General features: G+C 42.2%; 1 protein-coding gene across 1 annotated transcript in view; it reads right to left on the bottom strand.

Annotated features, from left to right (window-relative positions):
- DOCK1 (dedicator of cytokinesis 1) overlaps positions 1-21810 on the bottom strand; it is a 316870-nt gene that overhangs the window by 69865 nt on the left and 225195 nt on the right. The window contains exons 30-33 of the mRNA XM_035890418.1: positions 19595-19673; positions 18836-18936; positions 15290-15348; positions 9241-9389 (exon numbers count right to left, since the gene is read on the bottom strand). Of these exons, the coding sequence (XP_035746311.1) occupies positions 9241-9389; positions 15290-15348; positions 18836-18936; positions 19595-19673 (388 nt within the window). The remainder of the gene's footprint in view (positions 1-9240; positions 9390-15289; positions 15349-18835; positions 18937-19594; positions 19674-21810) is intronic.

The raw sequence follows: 21810 nt of genomic DNA on the forward strand, positions 1-21810 counted from the left end.
CCCGGGCAATGGGCCCATCGTCGTGGAGCGGCCCAGATGCCAGTGTGGCGGGGGCAGCTCGGCCGTGGTCTCGCCTGCGGTGTGTGCCAGGCAGGCTGAACCACGGGCAGTGCCGCCTCGGCCACCCTGTGGAATAATTGCTGGAGGTGACTTAGGAATTAAACTTCTATTCACATTTCAAGGAAAGGTACGGCATTGAAGAAGCTTCCAGGGTGGAGCGTGGCTGACATGCAGGGAATCCATTCCACAAAAGTTCCCCAGGCCTGCAGCCTTCGATGTTGGCAACACCAGGGGAGCTTGGTGTGCTGACTCTAAGAGGAACTGCACGGAGGGTGGAGCGGAGTGGAGACACTGTGGCCAGGCTCTATGAGGACTTGAAGGTACCATGGAACCGATAAGCTGCAGATTTGCTACCCTGGGGCCAACAGTCTGTCATGTTTTTGACAAAATGCTGTCCTTTGGTGAACTCTGTTCATTATGACATCATTATAATACCAAAACACATCTCCATCCCAAAAGCTACCCGCCTCCAAAGCGTGACCACCCCTCACTGAGCTTGCGCTTTGAATTTTTCTAGATTATACCTTTAAAAGCAAAGCGAGAGAATTTCACACCAGTCATAACCAAGGTATGTCTGACTGGAGTCACTCAAGCTCCACCTGAAAGGTAAAAAATAATATAAAATAGCTTAAAAGAGAGGGGATGTTAGGGAAAATACCATCACCGCGTACCACTCTGACTTCTGGGATCCGTCGACGGGCTGAGCCTCTCTTTCCCCTCATTGGGACCCTTTGGGTAAGATTCAAACCACTGGTTGTACCAAGTGCCTCCCCAGGAAACTTAGAAATCTCTGTAGAGTCGCTTTATGTCTCTTAACATGTTTGTAGCCAGGCGGTGTTACTCATACTCTTGGTATTTGCACGTGCCTTGCAGACAGTGAATTTATCACCGGCAATCCAAAAGAACCTGTGCATCCGTTGCTTTAATGAACTGCGCTATTCATTAATCCATCCAATGATAGTTCTCATTGAACGTGACCAAGCTCTTGAAGTGTGGCCGTGGTAGTTCATGGAACGCGACTGGACTGAAGGTGTATCGCATTATTTGTGCATCCATAATCGTGATAGTTCAGTACACTGAATGCGACCGGACTTATAACGAAGAATTGGGCATCACTCCAAATTACTCTAACCTTTAACGCAACACACCCCACCTGTGCTGCTGCTCCGGCTGTAGCACCACTGCTCAGCAGTGGGCAGGGGGGACAAGAGGGGACAGGCATTTTCTATGCAGTTGGCCCCACGGGGAACCTGAGGAAGACAAGGTGTTATCTCCAGCCAGCAGCAGGGCTCAGATGGGTTTATTTAGGAAGAAAAACTGGATTTTTTTTTTTTTTTAGTCCATATTGTGAAATTCTGCTGGCATTTTTATTTCAGCGAGGAGCGCGAGATCACTCTTGCCAACAGACTTATGTCATGACGCAACTCTGATGATGAGAGAGTGCTTTTCACCACCTTAATTTATATCACTCTGAGGAGGCGTAGTAGCTGCATCCTCCACCTTCCTGCCAACGTATGCTGCGCTTTCACCTCTTCGCACACAGTCCCACCCCGGCCAACAGAGGTTATCCTAACGCCTCTACCAAGTACCAGACATGCCTCTGGTTCTACCACAATCCCTTTCTCCTGAAATAACCACGGGACGAGGCAAACCTGGGCAGAACAAGAGAAAAGCCTGCGGCAAGGAAGGATGAGGAGAAGCATCTTGGCCACCTCCATAGCTGGAGGCCCCTCCTGCTCTCCTGGAAGGACCGTTCCTGATGAAGCCCACAGCAGCTGTGAACACAGACATGCTGGCCCAGTTGAACCTGCGTACGAAATGTGGCCATGGACTGCAGAGAAGTTCCTGCTTTGCTACGAAAAATCCTTTTTAGGGAGAGAGACACGATGGTATGAAGGATTTGCTTGAGAAATTGTGACAATACCAAAATACTCCTCTTCATTAGGACAACTCAATCTCTGAGTATCTTAACAGCCTCAACAGCAGTAATGTAAAACTCCAGAGTCAGATGTGGGACACTGCTTTTGTCTCTCTTTCCAAGTCTCCACGTTCTTCTCAGCATTAACTGCAGTAACGTTCGCATTGTTTTCTTCCTTCATATGCAAAACCCCAGACTTCTTGTCCTCTGCATTTGAGTTGGGAAATTTATTTTTACACACTAGCTGGCAGCCCACCAGAATTCTCTTACAAACAGAGAAAAAAAAAAAAATCTCATCTCAGAGCCCGGTGACTACAAGCTATCGTGATGAATAACGGCAGAAAAAGTCCCGCTCGCCTACTGCTCGGTGCAAATTCAGGATGCAGTCTAACAACACGCACAAGGCAATCGAACTGTGAGCTGTCAGAAAACCTGAACTACAGATTGTATCATGCATACAGCGATAACATCAACCAAGTGCCCAAACAGCAGATAATCATCTTAAAACCATTTTTATAATTATGCGTCACTGTTTTAAAGATGAAAACCCCAAACCTTGGAGTCAAACATTTCAGAGGTGCTCTTCCGTACCCCAAATGATCTACAGAGTCACAGAAACGCTGGCTGGAAGAGACCTCGAAGGTCGTTTAGCCCAGCCTCCTGGGTGGTGTGGGATTATTGCCAACGCTAGATCAGGCCGACTGTGACTTGCTTAACCAACTACTGAGCATCTCCATGGATGGATGATTGCACAGCCTCTGTGGGTAACCTGTTCCACTCTCTCACGACTTCCCTTGTGAAGAAATGAATGAAAAGTGAAGTGAAATAAGGTTTTTAATACAATGAATCCATTATTCAAAAGTGACAGGCAAATGAGAAAAGGAAGACTAATGCAATCCACCCCCTCTAAGAAGCAAACACACGCAGAAACACGTTCCCATAGTACAAGGACGTGTCAAGTGAAACACTGAGACAACACTATGATGAAACAGAGAAGTCACAAAATTCATGTTCTCTAATGAGAACAGAAAGAAATTGACTTTCTATACCAATGTGAAAAATGACACTTGCTGCCAGCGCGAGCCCTTTAGGTGATGTATTTTTTAGCAAGAGATTACTCATACGAATAAGAGCAATTACATTTGTCATACAGGATCCTCAGTATCTTCCCGATATCAATTTTACTTACATTTCTGTAAATCTAGGCTTTGTTGGGCCATCTCCCTAATGGCCCTCTTGGGTTGAACAGAGCTACATTTGTGGCATTTCTGGGGTTTTAAGGACTATTAACAATACCTTTGCTCTTCAATCATTCTTGATACTTCTCAAGGAATCGATATGATTCAGATCACGCGAGCCAGATGACTAAACGTTATTTAACATAGTTAAAATTCTTTCTGCGGTCTTTCCACAGAAGCAGCTTTCATCAACACACGTTGAGGTTTACAGAGCTATTGTCTTCCACGACGGGAGCTAGAACGCAGCCCTGGAATCGCTAATGGCTCTGGGACACCACACCTGGCATCTGGATGAAGTCTCAATTTTTCCTTTTCTTTTTTTTTTTTTTAAATGCATAAAATAGCACAAAGTAGGCCTGCAATTGTTGTGATGGAATTTACTTGCAAATGAAGAAGTGCCATGATGTTACGTTATAGCCAGCGACACTTGTGGAGGCTCCTTCTGGAGGCTTAGGGGGTATATCTGGCACCATCAGTGAGCTGAGGTTCATATCTTTCTGTTGACAGTGAAAGCTTGAGGGGCGATGCTACGAAGATTACAGGGAATTATTATCAACTTTCCCTTGCAGTTGATCAAGATCTCGGCTTCTCCTTAGGATGTGTGTTTGAACTTGAGCAAAGAGTATATCCACTACTTCATCTGTCTGCTACAATCTCCCATCTGGAGAAAATAAATCAATGTAAGCTATCTAGCGTCTTCAAGTGTCAGCTCAACTAATCGCTTTTGGTTTTAGGTTTCCCTAAGGTGTGGTCAAGCTATATTTGTAGCACTGACTGACAATTTAATCTAGCTGTAGATGAGGAGGACTTGCAATCCTCCAAGCTGCTATAAATTTGTTTTGATATGGGATAATAATAAATTTGCCATATAAAATTCAAGTGACAGATAACACCACTAGAAATTAGTCCTAAGGCAGAAATAGCACACAAGTACGGTAAAACTTTCTTCAAAGGCTGCTGTGAAAGTTGGTGATAATTCCCACCAGTTTCATCTGTTCCTTTTCCTGTTTTCCCCCTGTATCCTGTCGGCAAACAGATCTGGCAGGAGGTGATTTTGGAGGTCTCTAGACTTACTGCATTACCCTTCTCCCTTGCTCTTCTGGTGGGGACGAGGGGGGAATAGTGATATTCTCCAAAGTGCCAGAAAACAAGAAAAACTCACAGAGTTTAATTAACTTCAACCATAGAGAACTAAAAATGTTACTGAAATTAATCCTTTGGGGTGTGTGTGTGTGTGACTTATTTGAGTTTGCATGTTCAGTGGGATTGCAGAAGAGAATCTGCAGCATCACAGAAACTTGGACGAGTCATTAACTTGAGTTCTGTCTGCAAATCTATAGCACAGGGAAAGGGGGGGTTAACACAGGGCTCAGAAGTGGTAAAAAGAGTTAATAAGGAATTATAGGTTCTAAAGGTCGAGAGAGATTCAGCTAAAGCAGGTACTTCTTTTTAAGGAGAATGATATCAATTTGAAATTCATTGATAACCACCAAGAAATGACACTGCAAATAAAAATGCTGGTATGACCATCTTGATGACACTGAGATTTACTGCTGAATGGTAGAAATGCATTTAAAGGGTTTCCTCTTTATTTCGTCTGGTCTTTACTCATTTAATTCTCGTCACAACAGAACGCCAGCTAGAGGTACTTTAGCTGCACCCATGGTTTCATTTTAGTAATCATACGCATTATGCATTCATTTATTATGCATTTCTATACGATACTGCATTATGCATTCATTACTTATGCATTTCTGTATCAATTTTTTCTATCTTTTTGGCTACGGTTCCATTATGCTAAGTGTCATTCCAATTTTGCCGAAAACAGGACAGATGTGTTGTTGCATTTTTGGGGCTCTTTCATCAGATCATTACTTTTACACAACTTCTTATCCTAACAGGGTAAGAACACATGCTGGAGCTTATATGCTTATATTGCTGATGCTAACGCCACCAGACACCGATGCTTCTTCTTAGTAATGCTGCTCAGTCTGAAAACCAGACATATGGGATTTCTAATTTCTTCTTGCTCATTACTGCAGAGCGGGGGGTACACCCCTCAGATTTTACTTTGAAGGTTAAGGGTCCGTCCTTCCTTCCTACTTGATGAGAAATGTAATTATGTTGGGGAAGACAGGCTGGGGTAGTGCTTCTGACTCAACCCCCTTACCTTATTTTGTTAATAGGTTTTTCTGGCTCTTCAAGTAAGTTACTTCTACTAATTAATTTGTACCAGATTAGTTAAAATGAATTGTCTTACGATGCAGTGCCATGAGATAGGGACATCTCCCAACATCTCCCCCTGCCTCTTCCCACTTCCTCCACCCTCTGTTTTGTACCAGTTCCTGCGCTGGCACCTCTCTGTGAACGGGTTCAACTCAAAACAAGCAGCACATTACATCAGCAGTGACATAGGTCTGGAAAACGTAAGATAAAGTTTTGGACAGGCAAACAAACAGGAGTGTTCCTAGGAAACGGAGCCAGAGCAAGAGCTGGAAGGAACAGGCAGCAAAATCAGGAGGTCGGAGCTTTTTATGCTGCGAATTCCCCATTTCAGCTGAATGATCGTTTCATGATGAACTTGCTCGTCTGCTGTCACCACAGGATCCATCACGCTCACCTGACCAGGCCTTGAACAATCAACCCAATTCTCTTTCATCGCTCCTGTGGCTCTGACATATTCCCTTTGATCTGGAGGGTTCACTAGTAAAACAGGTAAAGGGAAAAAAGCAGAGGGGAGAAGGAGGCCTTTTCTTCCATAGGGAAGCTTCAGTCCCACACTGACTTTAGTATCAGATTCATGCTTTGAGGTATAGGCTACTTTGAAGCCTTATATAGGCTTCAAAGCACCTTAAGAGGCAGAGGACAAAAACGGGCAACTCCAGCTTGTAATTCAGCCGGCCTTTAATTTACTTCTGTAAAAACCAGTGGAATTTTTTTTTTTCCCCCCCCTCAGGGCTATATATACTGGAGGAACAAAAACCCACCCCATTCTCTCTGTTACTGGTTTTACCAGGCAAACCAATTCCTACTGAAATTAAACCCGCCATCGGGAAAGCTGTCTGTTTATAACGCAAGCCATCACAGCATAGAAGTTCTGCAAAAAATTTAAATTCCTCCCCCACAAATCATGAGGTTTATACATCTGCCGAGGAAAACGGAGCCAATCTAAACCCTTGTTGATGTGACTAATAGGGTTAGATAATTGGATTTCTGGCAGATTAATTTAACAGCAGCCAACCATTCAATTTTGAAGTTCTCTTTGAAAGCAATGCTGGACAATGATAATTGGTAGTTGCATATAGATGACATAACGCAGTACATTACACCGACACATTAAGTATGAAAGCCTGCCTAGGTACTGGTAATACTTAAATTATTTTAGATCTATCACTTAAACACAAAAGAGACAAAAAAGATGAGCCGGGAAGCTACAGGTCAGGCAGGCCCACTGCAGTTCCTGAAGAGGGAACCACCCTCATGGAAGCTACTTCCAGGGCAAGAAGGTGTCTGGGAAAAGCCAATACGGATTTACCAAAGGTAAATCACATCTGACAAACCTGACTGCCTTCTGTGATGAAACCATCTGCTCGGTGGATGAAGAGCTGTGGTTGTGACGATCTTACCAATGTGTTTGATACAGTCTCTCAAAACATACTCGTTGACAAGTTGATAAGATACGAACTGGACAGAGAGGCTACAAGGTGGGTGGAGAAAGTGGCTTAATTGCTGATCTCAAAGGGTCGTGGTTTAATGACTTTGACAGTCTGAAAGACAGCCAACAAGAAATTGTGTAATATTTAAGGAAGAGAAACTTAAAAGTTTCCCTGAATCTGGGATGCCATAGTTGCAAGCAGCAGTACAAGATGCTCTGCTGGAAAGGACCTGGTGGACAGCAAGCTGAACATGAAGAAGCAGAGTGCCCCTTCAGTGGAGGCAAAATGTGCCCTTGATTGCACCAACAAGAGTACAGCAAGAGAATCAGCAGGATTATTCCACATGTTGGGCCATGGTTGGAATACTGTGTCCAGCTTTGGTTCCCCCAGCTGGAGAGTGCCATTGACAAACTGGAGATGGTCCTAATGGAGGGCCACCAAGATGAGTAGAGTGTTGGTGAACCTGGCCCAAAGAATGGTTGAAGGAAATGTGTTTGTTCAGCCTAGAGAAAAGCAGACTCAAGCCTTCCAACACCTAAAAGGCATAGAGGAGATGGAGTTGCTCTATTTACACGGGTGCATGGTGACAATGCAAGAAGCAATAGGCACAAATTGATTCAGGGAAACTCCATCTGGATATAAGAAGAAAAGTCTTAAACATTGGAATAGGTCACCCAGAGAAGTGGTGAAACTTCCCTCACTGGAAATATTCAACACTGAGCTTCCGATGGCCCCGGATAACCCAATCTGAGGCCCAGTTTGGACCAGTTTACTTCCAGAGATCCATCCAACCTAGACTTTTCTGTGATTCTCCTCTTTTTACAAGCTGTGATCTTCATTCCCCAGAGACACATCTGAGCTACTCAGCAAACTGTACAACTACATTATCTGCAAAACCGTAAATAGCGAGATTGATTATTTCCCGTTAGACGTAACTGTTCACTCCAAACGCACTGAGAAAAGGTTTACTACCTCTGCACCTGCCATATCAATGCTATGTCCATAAAGAAAGGAGCTATTTTGACATAAGAAATATATGTTGAGTGCCTACCATCCAAGACATCTAAGCGTGAGGCATTTTTCTTCTCAAAAGGCAAAAAGAATTTGTGTGAAATATTTAAGACGTTCATTTATTAAAATCACCCAACTATTCCACACAAAGCTGGTTTTCTTCTGTCAAGAAAATATAGGGCCATAAATTTAGCTATAAAGTTACCCTCGGATTTTTCATGATCCATATAATTGTACAAATAAAAAATGACAAGCAACAAAAGAGAGCATCTGACAGGGAACTGTTTAAATGGCATCCCAGCGAGCATTTCAATCTTTACAGTACCATCGGAGTCAAACATGAGAAAGAATGATTATGCAGTAATTGGATGGATCCAAAATACAGTTCACAACCTTTCCACACACCATCCAGCACAAAACAAATCAAAGAAATAAAGCTGATGCCATTTCCCTTGCTTAAGTCTCTCCACACGGATATCCATTTACTCTGGCTACAGATTTATTAAGAGCTGGTTCTGAGTAATACTTCACAAAAAAAGCATGGAGAAGGATAAGAGTTTTCATCCAAGAAAGAAAACTGCCAATATGAAGGGAAAAAAGTAAACAGCGCACATCAACCTTTATTGAAAAATTCACAAGGTCATATCCTGAACTGACAGAAATTTCACAGTGTAAAGGAGCTACATGGGCTTATACCATGACACTACCCGGCCTAACCAGTCTTAGACTCAACCCGCAAGGCACGGTTCAAGGGAAAGAAGGTCAAGTGAATGATGCCAGGAAACTTTCCTTCACTCCACTTGTCTCTCAGAAGTTGATGCTATCAGGGTAAGAGCGTGTGTACTTATTCAAGGACTTCCCTCAGCACGTTAAAATAAAATACAATAAAAATGCTACATCAGTATTTTAGATTTTGCAGTGCCTACAGAACATGAAGAAACACTGACTGGATAGCTTCCCCCCCCCCCTCTTCAAAATCCATAAAATGGTAAAGAGTATCAAAATTGTAAGATACTAGAGATGATAAATTCTTACGGGTTATATAGCTTCTTTTGCCACATTATCAGGCTTCCTTTATGTCCAATTTTACTTGGAAGCAGACTCCTTTTCTGAGTCACAGGGAAAATTTAAGACATCTGTCTTTGGTCTCCTTTTGTATCGTCACGAAAGGTTTCATTTACTTCATGCAAATTTTTCCTTCAGTAAGAATTTAAAACCCACACATGAAAACTCTATAGCCATTCAGAGTCACAGAACATCCATAATTATATTGTTCTTTAGAAAAATAAGAAAAAAATTCTTATGGTTTTGTCAAAAATAGTTAAATCTTTCTTACAAACAAAAGCCCATTGCTTACCTTCTGGAAGCTTCTAGTAGAATGAAATTCACACTGCATCATGTCAAAGAAGATGGGGATCGTAGCTTTCCGAAGTTCGGTTTCAGGGATAAGTGTCATTTCTAAGATGGGTCCCACCATTTCTGGGATAAACTTGATTTTATGCTGACCTGTAAGAGAAAAAAACCACATTTCAGAGTTAAGGAGCAGTCGCTGACTTTGGTAGAAAGTAACTGTTTATAAAAGCCGTATCGATAAATTCTCATATAGCATGAGAAAGTATTTTTCAGGATCTGACTCTACTGGAACATGTGTTGTTATTTTTGCTGCAAGAGGGGAAGTATGTGGTACGTATAAACCCAAATTAACAAGACTTGTTGAACCAGTAATCAAACTGGAACTTGTGACGTTTTCCACAAAGTACCCATATTTGCACACTAATACTAAGTTTCACGTTTTTTTTTTTTTTTTTTTTTTTTTTAAATACAGCTTACGGTTGGGAGAGGCGAAGGCTAAAAGGCACATCACTTGTATTAACTTATTTAGACTTCTGTATCATCTGCAGCGTACAAAATGTTCTCCGTGTCAGTCTATCAAAGTGTCACCACGAGTGCTTACTTACACAGCCTTGAGACATCAAACTACCTCTTACCAAGCTGACAATGTCGTCTTTCTTCGAGAGCTGATCTGACCAACAAACTTTATTTCACATTTATCTTCCCAAGAGAAAGCTGCACCTCCCCCAACACTCTCCACACACGGAACAGAAATTAAACCTTACCAGGCACATGGCACCTAACAGATATTGGATTAATTAAAACCATCTAGTTACTGTTCATATTATTATTAACGGTTGGACTCGATGATCTTAAAGGTCTTTTCCAACCAAAGCGATTCTATGATTCTATGATTCTATGATTAAAGCGTAGAGAATGCAGATTATACGTTTGGCAAATTATCTATTCAACATCTCCATAGGAAGATGCTGGTGTAGAGGAGTGTAGGAGAGGATCAGAGAGCTCCAGGCAGAGGACTTGATGGCAGAAGTTTAGAAAATACAAATCTATTCCCCTCCCAGCAACAGGCTGGGATTCATTTGAACCTCACTGCACATCTGGTGACATTTCCAACGACTGCAGTGTCAATGGATGCATACAGTCAAACTTGAAAATGAAAGTATTATTACATTGGGCCTCTCAGGTGACAGTGTTCTTGTACTACGCCTGAGAAGTGTCAGAGTTAATATTTCAGTAAACCAATGACAGTGACAGAAGTTATTCATCAGGCACAAATTCAACGTCAAAGTTCTCCGTGTGCCATGGTGGGTTCTTCCATTGCTTCAAGCGCAGGGATTCCCTCTGAAAAGGAACGAACATCCTCTGAACTTCAGTTGGGAAAACCAGCGAATTCACAAAAGGTTTTTTTACAAATCTTTCATCCCCTTTTCTCTTCTCCGGGGGCACATCAACTTCTTGCTCAAAAAGAGGGCTTGCTGAAGAGCTCATCCGATGAGGAAGGCATGGAGAGGCACAGACCTCACCTCCCAGGCGCTCACCAACGCCTCCGCCGGGGTGAGCGGGAGCCAAGGGCGGCTGCAGGACCTGCCCCGGCCTCGCAGGATCCAGCCCCACCACCCACGACCACACGCGCCCAGCCTTCTTGCCGTTCACCGACTGTATTTATTCGCGGTGCTGCCTCGCAGGTAATTGCCACCAGAGTTTTTAAATCAAAGAGGATGGAGAGCTTCTCCGAATACGACATCCAGAAGGACTTGGGGGGGGGTAGAAGCGCACGAGTCATTAGCAGAAAGTATTAACATCACTTGTACGTTGTACTGCGAAAAAAATCTCTCGTCTGCTGTTTGAAACCCACTTAGTTCTTCAGGCCGTCTGGAGGGTCCGTGGGTGGCTCCCACCAGAGCTGACGCAGCTGGGCTGCGGAGCAAAACCAGGGCAAGCCTGCTTTGGGTGTGAAGCACGCACCCCGCGGGGGCCAGCAGCGACCACAGGAAGGCAGGGCAGCACAAATTAAAACGTTAAGCCATCTTGATTGGTTTTCTTCATCAAGCATGCGCGAGGAGTAACACGGAGAAAGGGTTTGTCCACCAAGGGGGCGATACGGGGGAGGGTTGAGAGCCCCGTGTGACATCCACGTGTTCGCTATGACTCTGCGATCCAGGCGATGCCGTGGCACAAAGGAAAGCACAAGAGCAAAACGCAAAAGGCAAGGATCTTCCTCTGGCACTCCAGAGCATCCATCCCTGCTGCCAGCGCTTTCTGATAAACAACCCAACAATGAATTCGCCTTTTTTTTTTTTCCCCCAGGAGTGCGGGAACTCCCACGCAGAGCCTCAAAATGTGACAAGTCTGGAAGAAAACTGAGGATTCTCTTCTGAAAACGAAATTGTGCAACTGCTTGAAGAACCTCACGCAAACAGGATTCTTCTGAACATGCAAAAACCTCCTCTTGCAGTGGCTTCTGCCTTGCCAGGAGATGCTGCTCCTTGCAGACTGCTGGCATGACAGGAACAGACCTCATGAGGCCAACCAAACCCAAGGCGCTTGCTTTATCGGATAACGCGTGATTTTCATTTCCCAGGTTCTTGTAATTTAAATTTGGGCCACAAAAACCACTGACTGATTCGCCAGCAACCTCCCCTCTTGCTTGGGTCAGCTCTGAGCATGCATGACTAATTCAGAGAGTGTTATCTGTAATGACTTCTATTTATATAACGCTCAAAGTTCAGGTCTATTTTTAACCCTGGCTTTCCCTCCTACAACATTAATGTCTCCATCAAGACACCTTTTCTGACATCAAGCACTTGGAGGGAAGGGCCGGGCCGGTGGGCAGCTCGCCGGAGGGCAGCGGCAGCGACCATTTCACTTCATCTTCAGGAATTTTACTTTTCCATCTCCCTCCAGCTGGTTCAGATGTCGACAGTAAAAGCAACGTTTCCTCAGCTGGCTTTCCTTGACCGACTTTACCACGAGGATGTTATTTTTAATGTAATTACAATTTCTTTAACACATAACTGTTGAAGTCATTAACCACTGAAAACCAGCACGCGTGACCTAGTGTCAACCCGTGTTTTGTATATGCTAAATTGCATCATACAATGCTTTTAAGCACTTGTTGTTCGAGTTCCTACATTTTGAAGACAGAGGCCAGAGCTTGCTTTATGCTTCTCCGATACGTACTGTCTCACCAAGGTCCAAGGCCCCAGTTCCAACAGAAGAGTGACTCAAAATACCGCATTATTTTAAAGCTCAGGTTGCGATATGGAAGGAAAAAAAGCCTACAAAGACCAATATACCCTGGGTTTGGTGCATGCAAGGAAATAAAAGCTTTGCAGCGCTTTCCGAAAGGCAACGCAGCGGGGGCTCTGCACCCTGGGACGAGGCTCCCCGAAGCCGTCCTCATCGCTGCTGCATCAGAGCACTCGCGTCTGAAGCCTTCCCCGTCAGATCTAGCAGGGTATCAAACACGGTAGCTACAGCTAGGATTTAAACAGAAAATCTCTCAGGCTGGATCTCTTGTACGCAGTTCCCTGTTTAAAACAAAAAATGTTATTCCCTAAATTACAGGTATTTAAGGTCTGTGCACACCGTCAGCTACTGTTGCTCTCCACTACATGCGCTCTTCTTTTTTTTTTTTTCCTACTTATAAAGGTAGGAAGATATGAACATTGCAGCCAACACTGCGTAAGGAGCACAGACAAGAAAAAAAACCTTCTAGAATATGCATTTTACTATTTAATTTCAGAAAATAAATTATACTTTTAGATGTGTGTTACAGCTACAAGACCGTTTCGTTCCTGACTGGGGAGTTTCAACTCAGCAGGCTTTATATGTTAACCGTGGCATTTATGAACAAAAACTGATGAGACAAAATATTAATTTTTGAGCCTTATCCATACCCTTTAATGCATAAATCAAAAGTCAGGGCTGTTTGGCTTCATCATATCTTATGCTCAGTGCCATAGTGATAAAAATTACATGCTCAAGCACATGCAAGAGTTACAGCTTTTCACTTCTGATTTTGTTTCGGAACGTATCCGTTAATCATTTGACTAATGTAGTGCAACTTCTAAGATAAAAGTGTCAAGTGCCCCCCAATCAATTCCCCTGCATTGGGAAGTCAGAATTCTTTCTTAATTGATGCTGTGACATACATGAGATTGGTGAAGAGCCAGAAGTTAAACACCATCAGCACGGGCTATCTGTACGACAAAGGAGATGAGAAAAAGCAAGCTGCTCATTAGAAGTACAAAGGCTGCCTTGGGTTGGGGTCCTTACCTTTCTCCTGCAGCTTCTGTTGGGAAGAGCAGCGATTTATTGCCTCCCTCAACATGTGAGATTTCGGCATTAATGATCCCAGCCACTTACAGAATCACAGGCATTAGAGCTAGACTAGGTCATGGAGTCATCTACCTGAATAATCTCGGTTTATACAAACTCTATTAAAAATAAAAGGCTTTTCAGCACAAAAAGAAATATGGAAGAAAACACCGCCCCTTCATGCCAATTGATTCACAAAACACCAGGGGAAATTAATATCATCTCCCTGTTAATGGTGAAAAACTGAACCCTAGAGCAACTAAATAACCTGTCCAAGAGCAGCCGGTGTCAGCAGCCGTAATAAAAAGCACAGTGTACTCCCCAGCCCAAATAAAATAACCTCATGTAAGAACACCCCAGATGTATAACCACGTATGCAAACTTTTCTACTTTCAGTCCAGTAAATTCTGGGAAAAGTTTAAGAATCCAAAGATGCTTGAGAAATTAGTAAAGATGTAAAGGTAACAGACTGAATATGAGGAAGAACTTGTTGACTGTGAGGGTGCCCGAGCCCTGGCCCAGGCTGCCCAGGGGGGCTGTGGAGTCTCCTTCTCTGGAGATCTTCAACCCCCGCCTGGATGCTGTCCTGTGCCCCCTGCTCTGGGTGAGCCTGCTTGGGCAGGGGGGTGGCACTGGGTGAGCTCCCGAGGGCCCTGCCAACCCCGGCCAGTCTGGGATTCTGGGATTCTGTGACTGTAAGCCTCAATGGGGAAGGATTTGGCCAATTACTACCAAAGAGGCTGCCAGCACCCCAAGCATCAGGCAGGATGCTGATTTTATTAGCTGTCTTTCAAGTCACGTATCAGGTGTGTACTATGCTTTAATCTCTTCTCCAGGCACTTAATTCACAAAAGACGCTTCTAATAAAAAGTGAACTCAGCTGCTCTCAGAAGCCTTTTCTCATCATTCCAGCGGAATGGATGCAAACACCGTGGTATCAAATACTCAAACACCCTTGCATTCCCTTCTCCGATAGACGCCGATTTTTTTTTTCAAGTTTCAGCATCAACAGTCCAGCTAGAGATGTAAGTGAAGGGCAAATGCATTTACTTCTGATCATTTAAGGAACTTTGATGAAACTGGGAAGAGCTCAAGTGCTTCTGCTGTTAAGCTCAGGAAAATGAAACCTGGCAGATGCATACACTCGGGTCACAGTAAATACTCAGTTTCTCATGAAATTCAATCCCCGTATATAGCTGAGTTGTACCCACAGAATAGCACAGGCTCGAGATAGTCAGATATGCCTAATTTACCTACGGGATGTCCATGTTCTGATCTTCCTGAGTCACCCTGACACAGCCAAACAAGACTGAAAAATTGGATTTTAAGCAGAATTTCCAGGCTAAGTTACTGGTAACCCTCGGATGCGTTCATTTTGCTACAGTCCCAGCTTCCAAATGTGTGTCTGCATATATATTTATGTGTACACATGTGTGTGTGTGTTTTTAAGGAGCAAAATCCCCATTCAACAGGTATCACCGCAACCGTTTTTTTTTATTTAGCATGAAGTTGAATACCATGAAAAAGCAGAAGATATGTAAACATTGACTATAGTTATGTATCTTCCCAGATGGCGAAATAAGCGTGCAGAGGTGGCTTTATTTCTGAAATCACCTGCTTTTTAAATGCCTTCGGGAAGTTTTTTCAAGAAAAAGCAAGTTCTTCTCATCCCTAACTTGGTTTATACAAGCACTGAGTGAAAGCAGTAAGCAACGGGCGCTCGGGCTACTTACCCAGATTATACCACATATCCCTGATTTCAAAACCAATCTGCCTTCTCATATCGCCGTACCTTGAACAGGAAAACAAGAGCACCATTAAGGAAAAAAAAAAAAAATCTAATACCAATAAGCAGAAACATCTCATTTCAAAATCTGATCAGCATTCAAAAAACATTTGAAATGACAGAGCAGGTTCTCCAAATTCGACCAACACAATAACATTGCCTGGCCTCCCTCACCGGCTCAGCGACGCGCCCGTGGACGCTGAATTTTGCCAAACGTCCCTTTTACAGGGGAGCGAGGCCTCCGGGCTGCCTGACACGTCCAGGCTACCCCGAAAGCCCCAGCCACGCAGCCACCAGCTCCTGCTCCTCATCCCCCTCAAAAGACCCCAATTTTCAGTTTCTGCAGCAACACTTACCAAAGGGAGAACACACATGAGACATTCACCTGGGCAAAACCTCTCTTTGCTGTATTTTCCGATTACCCAACCGTCCTTCAGGACGCGTGGGTGGTTACAGAGATAATTGTGAGCATTTTCTATTTTTCAAATGCGAGACATTCACCTGGGCAAAACCTCTCTTTGCCGTATTTTCCGATTATAGAATCATAGAATCATAGAATCATAGAACCGTCCTTCAGGACGCGTGGGTGGTTACGGAGATAATTGTGAGCATTTTCTATTTTTCAAATGGTAATGGCTGGAGGAAGCATAACAGAGCGCTCCACGGCCTAAGGCTGTATTTTATTTTTATACCCCCTCTTAGCATAGCATTGTCCTAGAAAATACTACACAGAACATCTTGCGACATCTTGTACCTTGCTGCGCAAAATCAGAAAGAGAAGGTTTCTACATCCCAATGGGACTTTGCGTCCTGCCTGGGCTAGACCAGACGAACCTGCCTCTGCTCCGCTGCAAAACCGGTGGCACCAACGCCTCGCATCTCCCAGCAGGGCTATTTTTATGTTCTTCTCCCTCTCCACGTTAATACCAGGAAAGCTTAGTGAATGGAAAACATCCTATTGCCTTCATTAATGACGGGAGCAGAACCATAATGAGCTCCAAGAACTTATTTGCTACACAGAATATTTGTGTATTAAAGATCATTGCTTAAATAAATAACAAGAGACACAAAATGGTAATATCTGGCAACTTGTGGGATTTCTGCGGGATAATAATGAGATACCCTGCCATTAATACGGATTAAAGAGATTCTTCCGCATCATTAAGAATCTGTTATTATCTAATGCTTAAGTGCAACGTTTAGCAAAAACTACAAATTACAATAATTACATTTTTAATTATTAAATATTTGACACATTAATTGAAATATATAAAGATGGGCGAGTGTGATATCGAGTTCACTGATTCATTACATCCCTTTGGCACAGAACTGGTAGTGCTTCCACATAGCAATAAAAGTTAGTGCTTCCAGACCATACACTTATTGCATCTTGAAGAATTTATGGTCTTGATTTTGGTCTCCAAACCACGATTAAACTGAAAATATCAACTTGCAAAATCATTTTAAACAGAGATTTACAATTTAGCAAACTTTGTTAAGCAATCACTTCAAATGACTTAATCTATTCCCCTATATTAGCAGTGAGAAATGCCCGTTGATGTCTTGAATTTCTTCAGCAAGACATACTGCTCAGTTGAACATAAAAATCACTTGAATAAAATTTCTGTCTAAGGTTCCCGTCCTCACGAAGAGGGCTATCAGCCCACAAATGTATGTGAGGGTAATTTCCAGCTCAGTTACAGCTCAGCTGTTGGTTTTTTGTTTGGGTCAGGAGCTGGATCTGAACTAAGATGCTCACAACGTCGGACAGACTGAGCAACGGGAGACCGAGAGCAGACGCGGCTTTGAGCCCTCTGCTTTCTAATTGACTGGAGCGCTTTGCCTTGTGCACGTATCCTTTGCACTCTTAATTACAAAGGAGAATTTGCATCACCGGTCCCATCTCGTACAAACCCATTTTCTTCCATAAATTCTAAATCTAACGAAATAAAATTTACCTGGCTCTACGGAACCATTTTGATTTCCTTTTGCAAACGTGTAATGTTATTTATGATGTTTATAGCACAAGTCCAAAAACCTGAGCTCTGCTTGACATCAGTTTTCCACTGAACTTGTAAATATTCCCGTTTCATCAAGGAAGCCCCACGAGTCACAGGACGTATCATACAGCACTTAAAAATTCTGTTTCAACGCCTAAGTAAAGCACAGCTTCCAAAGGAGGCACCTCAAAACTCACGATGGAGGGGATGAGTTTGAAAGGCAACATTTAGCTACCAAAAAATAAAAGGATGGGACGTAGAGCCCTGTCTTTTCTGGTCAAAGCCTGCGACCCACACAGTTCAAGCAAAAAGCCTTTAAAATCAGATCTCACTGCAGCAGTGATAAACTCTTCCCATTCTCACTGTGAGCTCTCTCATCATAATAAAATACAAAAGGGAGTGAAGAGAGAAGGTGAAGAAATACAAGAGGCATCGTCTTTCTCTATACGGATATATAATATATTGTACACGCAGGGAGCCCGAGCTATGCGTGCTCAGGGCATCACAGCTTCGAAACTCCTCATTTTTGTGCACTACCTGCGTAACCTGATTGACTGTGGGAACCAAGTGCTTTTGCAGGCGCTCTTTAAAAATATTATCACACACAAAAAAGTATCCATGCGCCGGATTTGAAAACACGTAACCGGATTTTTTTAGCACTCAGTGTTCAGTTAATTAATGCTGAGGTCCACTACCGGATTTGAAAACACTGGCTTTTTTTAGCGCTCAGTGTTCAGTTAATTAATGCTGAGGTCCACTACATCAGAACCCCACTGAAATTTAGCTGAAATATGTACATTAAACAAAATATTCATGCTCCGGTCTTTTTTTTTTTTCCCAGTCTTTTTTCTTTTGGCAGGTTTCATTTGCGGAACCCCACTGAAATTTAGCAGAAATACATACATTAAACAAAATATTCATGCTCCAGTCTTTTTTTTTTTCCCCCAGTCTTTTTTCTTTTGGCAGGTTTCATTTGCTGTGGGATTCTGAATAGCAATGGGGTCGTTCAGGCTCCCTGTTCGGAGGTAGGCAATGTAATCCCTTTTAACCAGGAAAGCACACAAGACTGCAGTTCTACAAACCCATTCTTCAGGGACATAGCAGTGGAACTGGCTGGAGTTACAAAAATTCACTCTAAAAGGCCATTAGGGATTAAGCAATAAAGAGCTCACGTAAAATGAGATTAGAATAAGCACAAAGCTAAAGTGATTTAAAAATTCAGTTTTATAATATGCTAATACTTCTGAAAAGTCTTGACTTTATGAACATCCTGCAGTATAAAATACTGTCTTCATCAGTAATGAATCATGTAATTTAGATCTTGATTCAAGGGTAGAAACACATGCAATACTTGATTCATGTTTTTAAAACCAACCTTTCATTATACCATGATTGCATCTCAATTTGAATGGATTTAGCTAAGAAATTAAACTAAAATTATGTTAATAGACCTCAAGTTCTTGTCCATGATTTAGATGATGAATAGGACTTACTTGTTAAGTATTTTTGCTCTTTTAGCACTTGAAAAATTCTCCAGTTGTAAAGACTCTTGCGTGAGAAAAGCAACAGCCAGGTGGAAGTAGTTGTTCCAAAGCTGAAAGCCCCCAACATGACAAGAATAGATACTGTTAATTCTCTGAAATGTTTTTCTGCACACCTACAAGACAACTTAGAAGTATCTAAATTATGCACATTAATATTTAAAGGAGAAAATAACAGACACCACAGAGACGGTGTTTCTTGATATATCCTTAGTACATCTCCTCATTGTGTTTGCATTTCCATGAAACACTTCCTATCTACAAATCCTAATCAATCGTGTTTTGATGATTCAAGTAAAATTAAATGTGAACACATAAATAGGAAAAAAAAGAAAGGGATCCTGAACAAGTGACCTAAACGGGCGCGTTTCTCACCAGCAGGGCACTTGGACGCCACATCTTAACATTTGAGGCAATAATTCTGCTAAGGCGTCTGCTGTAGGAAGGGGGAGGACCCCCCTTTTTGCTGCTCCTGAAGGAAAGGAGGAGCTTTCTGTGATGCTCCGGGTAAGACCCGGTGCAGTTCTAGGAGACAAGACCCACAAGACACGAAGGGATCGTGCATACCTGCTGAGCCTGAAATGACTTAACTGGTCTCCCCAGGGTTCACGACGACACATACATACACCAAAATTACACGTTTAGGGCAGAAATTTATTACATTAACATTAGTCCCCAAGACACTGGTGGGTTTTTTTTTTTTTTTCTTACCTGTAACTCAAAGTTGGCTTGATCAAGAAATTTTTTGTTTAGCATATCTGCATACTGATTAATTGCTCGCAGGAAGACTCTGAAAGATCAAGAGAAAATTACATAATTACACACTCTTCTGTGGTACCTTTGTATATTTGGCATCCCAATTAGACAAAAACCTGAGTCTGTCTGGAAAGTGAAATCTGTAGCTGTTACTTGCCAAGCGGTGTGATCTCACCACTGTTAAGTGTACGGAATTATATGCAGATGTTCTCAAAATTAATCAAGGAAATTAGCATATGCAGAAGCACAAGGAATGTTTTGGATAAAATCACTTGTCTTTAAAATACCTCATGATAATCAAGAGATCATTAAAAATTCAGTTTATTAGAAAAAACTATATTTGTTTTTAAAGTTGCAGTATCTTAGTGTCATACCTAACCTAGACCCGCAATTGGCTGCATTTTAATTTGCGGGTCAAGCAAAACATGCTTTTAAACACGAGGCAAACGCTATTTTACTTATGGCACAAGACAAATTACAAATGCTGTTGAAGGACAATCTTCAAAACATTGTTCACCGTTCTACTTCTAAAATGCTAATTTAGTACCCAGTGCAGTTTATTGCTTCTAAAAAGGATGCTTCTTAAATTGCAATAGGAGTTGGCTTGACAAGCTTTAAAAATAAAACCAAATGGTACAGTATAAGTAGGTCACTACATATTCATGGTGCTGAAAAGTAAACATATTATTCTTTGGTACCCTCATCTCCATTTTCAAAATAAACATTTGATTCCTCCTGAAAACTTTAAATTTATGCTACGAAACTGCCAGCTAATGCCCAGACAAATGAGCTTGTCTTTTGAACAGACTGTGGTAGAGATTTATGTCTCCTGAAAGTACCAGCAACGAGAGAGACCACTCATGACACGCGCTACTTTTTTTTTCCTCTCCAACAGCAATCTTTAGAAAGAGAGTTCGCTATCCAATGCAAACAACAAAGTTAACCTTTCTAAGGGCTGGCAAACAAATATCAGAATTATTGAAAACAAACCAGTAGAGGCAGTGCGAAAGATCTTTCAGTGAATTTAAGATACCTAGTGATCTCTCCTGAAAAAAACCCAATATTTAGCTGTATGTTTGGTAACCAAGAGAAATGAAGCCTCCAGGTAACAGGGGCATCAGGATGCTGAAGGAGATTATTTATCTATTCTAAATTAATGAAGGTAAAAATTTTGACACCATTGGGATGCATCTGTACTATAAAGTCAGATCACCCCCACAGTAGTGTAATGAAGAAGGAAAGTATCCAAGCATGAAAATTAAAAAATGGATTTATGAAAGAAAATGCTGAAGAAAATTTAAAAGATGAAAGATTACATAAAATATAAAAGAATATTGAAAGAAAAAAAGTAAATACATACATCTATAGGTATACACACATACATACATTTTAGAACATTACTCTTTATGTCACAGGCAAAGATGCATCTCAGGAGCAGCACTCCTGCGCGTTATATACCAGTATCTCTGTCAGTGTATAGGTTTGGAAACAACTTCATTAAGAGATTTTATAAATGAGATGAATCCAGCATACACAATAATACACTGCAAATGTATGTATTTTAGATCTATGATTCAATTACCGAGCTATAGCGTACGCTAAGATTGAAACTGAAGTTATCCGTGTAATCAGACTATCGACAGTTTGATATGTAGACTTATACCCTGTTTTGTTTTGTGGTTTTAAAGTCTGATAATGCTATGAGATCCGTAAGTCTTCCTAGAAGAATTAGTAATTTAACATAGTAGGAAAGGCCATCTAACGCTCCTTGCCTTACGGAGATAAAATCGGTTCCAATACAGGGAGGATTATGCCTACAATTTAATTATGTTGCCTCAAGACATCACTGTAATGTATTCAATCTGCTCCATCTAATTAAGCTTTGGAACAATCTCATTACTTTATACACCATTATTTTTCTTTAAATTGTAACTCTCATTTTTCCCCCCTATATTAATTCTAGTGAAGACCAATAAAGAACAAACAATGCGGAATCTACTGTACATTGCGACGGCAAAAGGACCAAAGCACGGCGGGTCTGCGAAACCGCAGCTGGGATTAAACACGCCAGCCCAGGTGCTACCCCGTACCCAGGCTGCTGGCAGACGGTAGGTATTCCTCCCAACTTTCCACAGAAGAACATCAAAAGAAGAGATGCAGAGATTCAAGAG

This window comes from Egretta garzetta, unplaced genomic scaffold, assembly GCF_000687185.1.
Source record: "Egretta garzetta isolate BGI_Z169 unplaced genomic scaffold, ASM68718v1 scaffold152, whole genome shotgun sequence".
Classification (NCBI taxonomy): domain Eukaryota; kingdom Metazoa; phylum Chordata; class Aves; order Pelecaniformes; family Ardeidae; genus Egretta; species Egretta garzetta.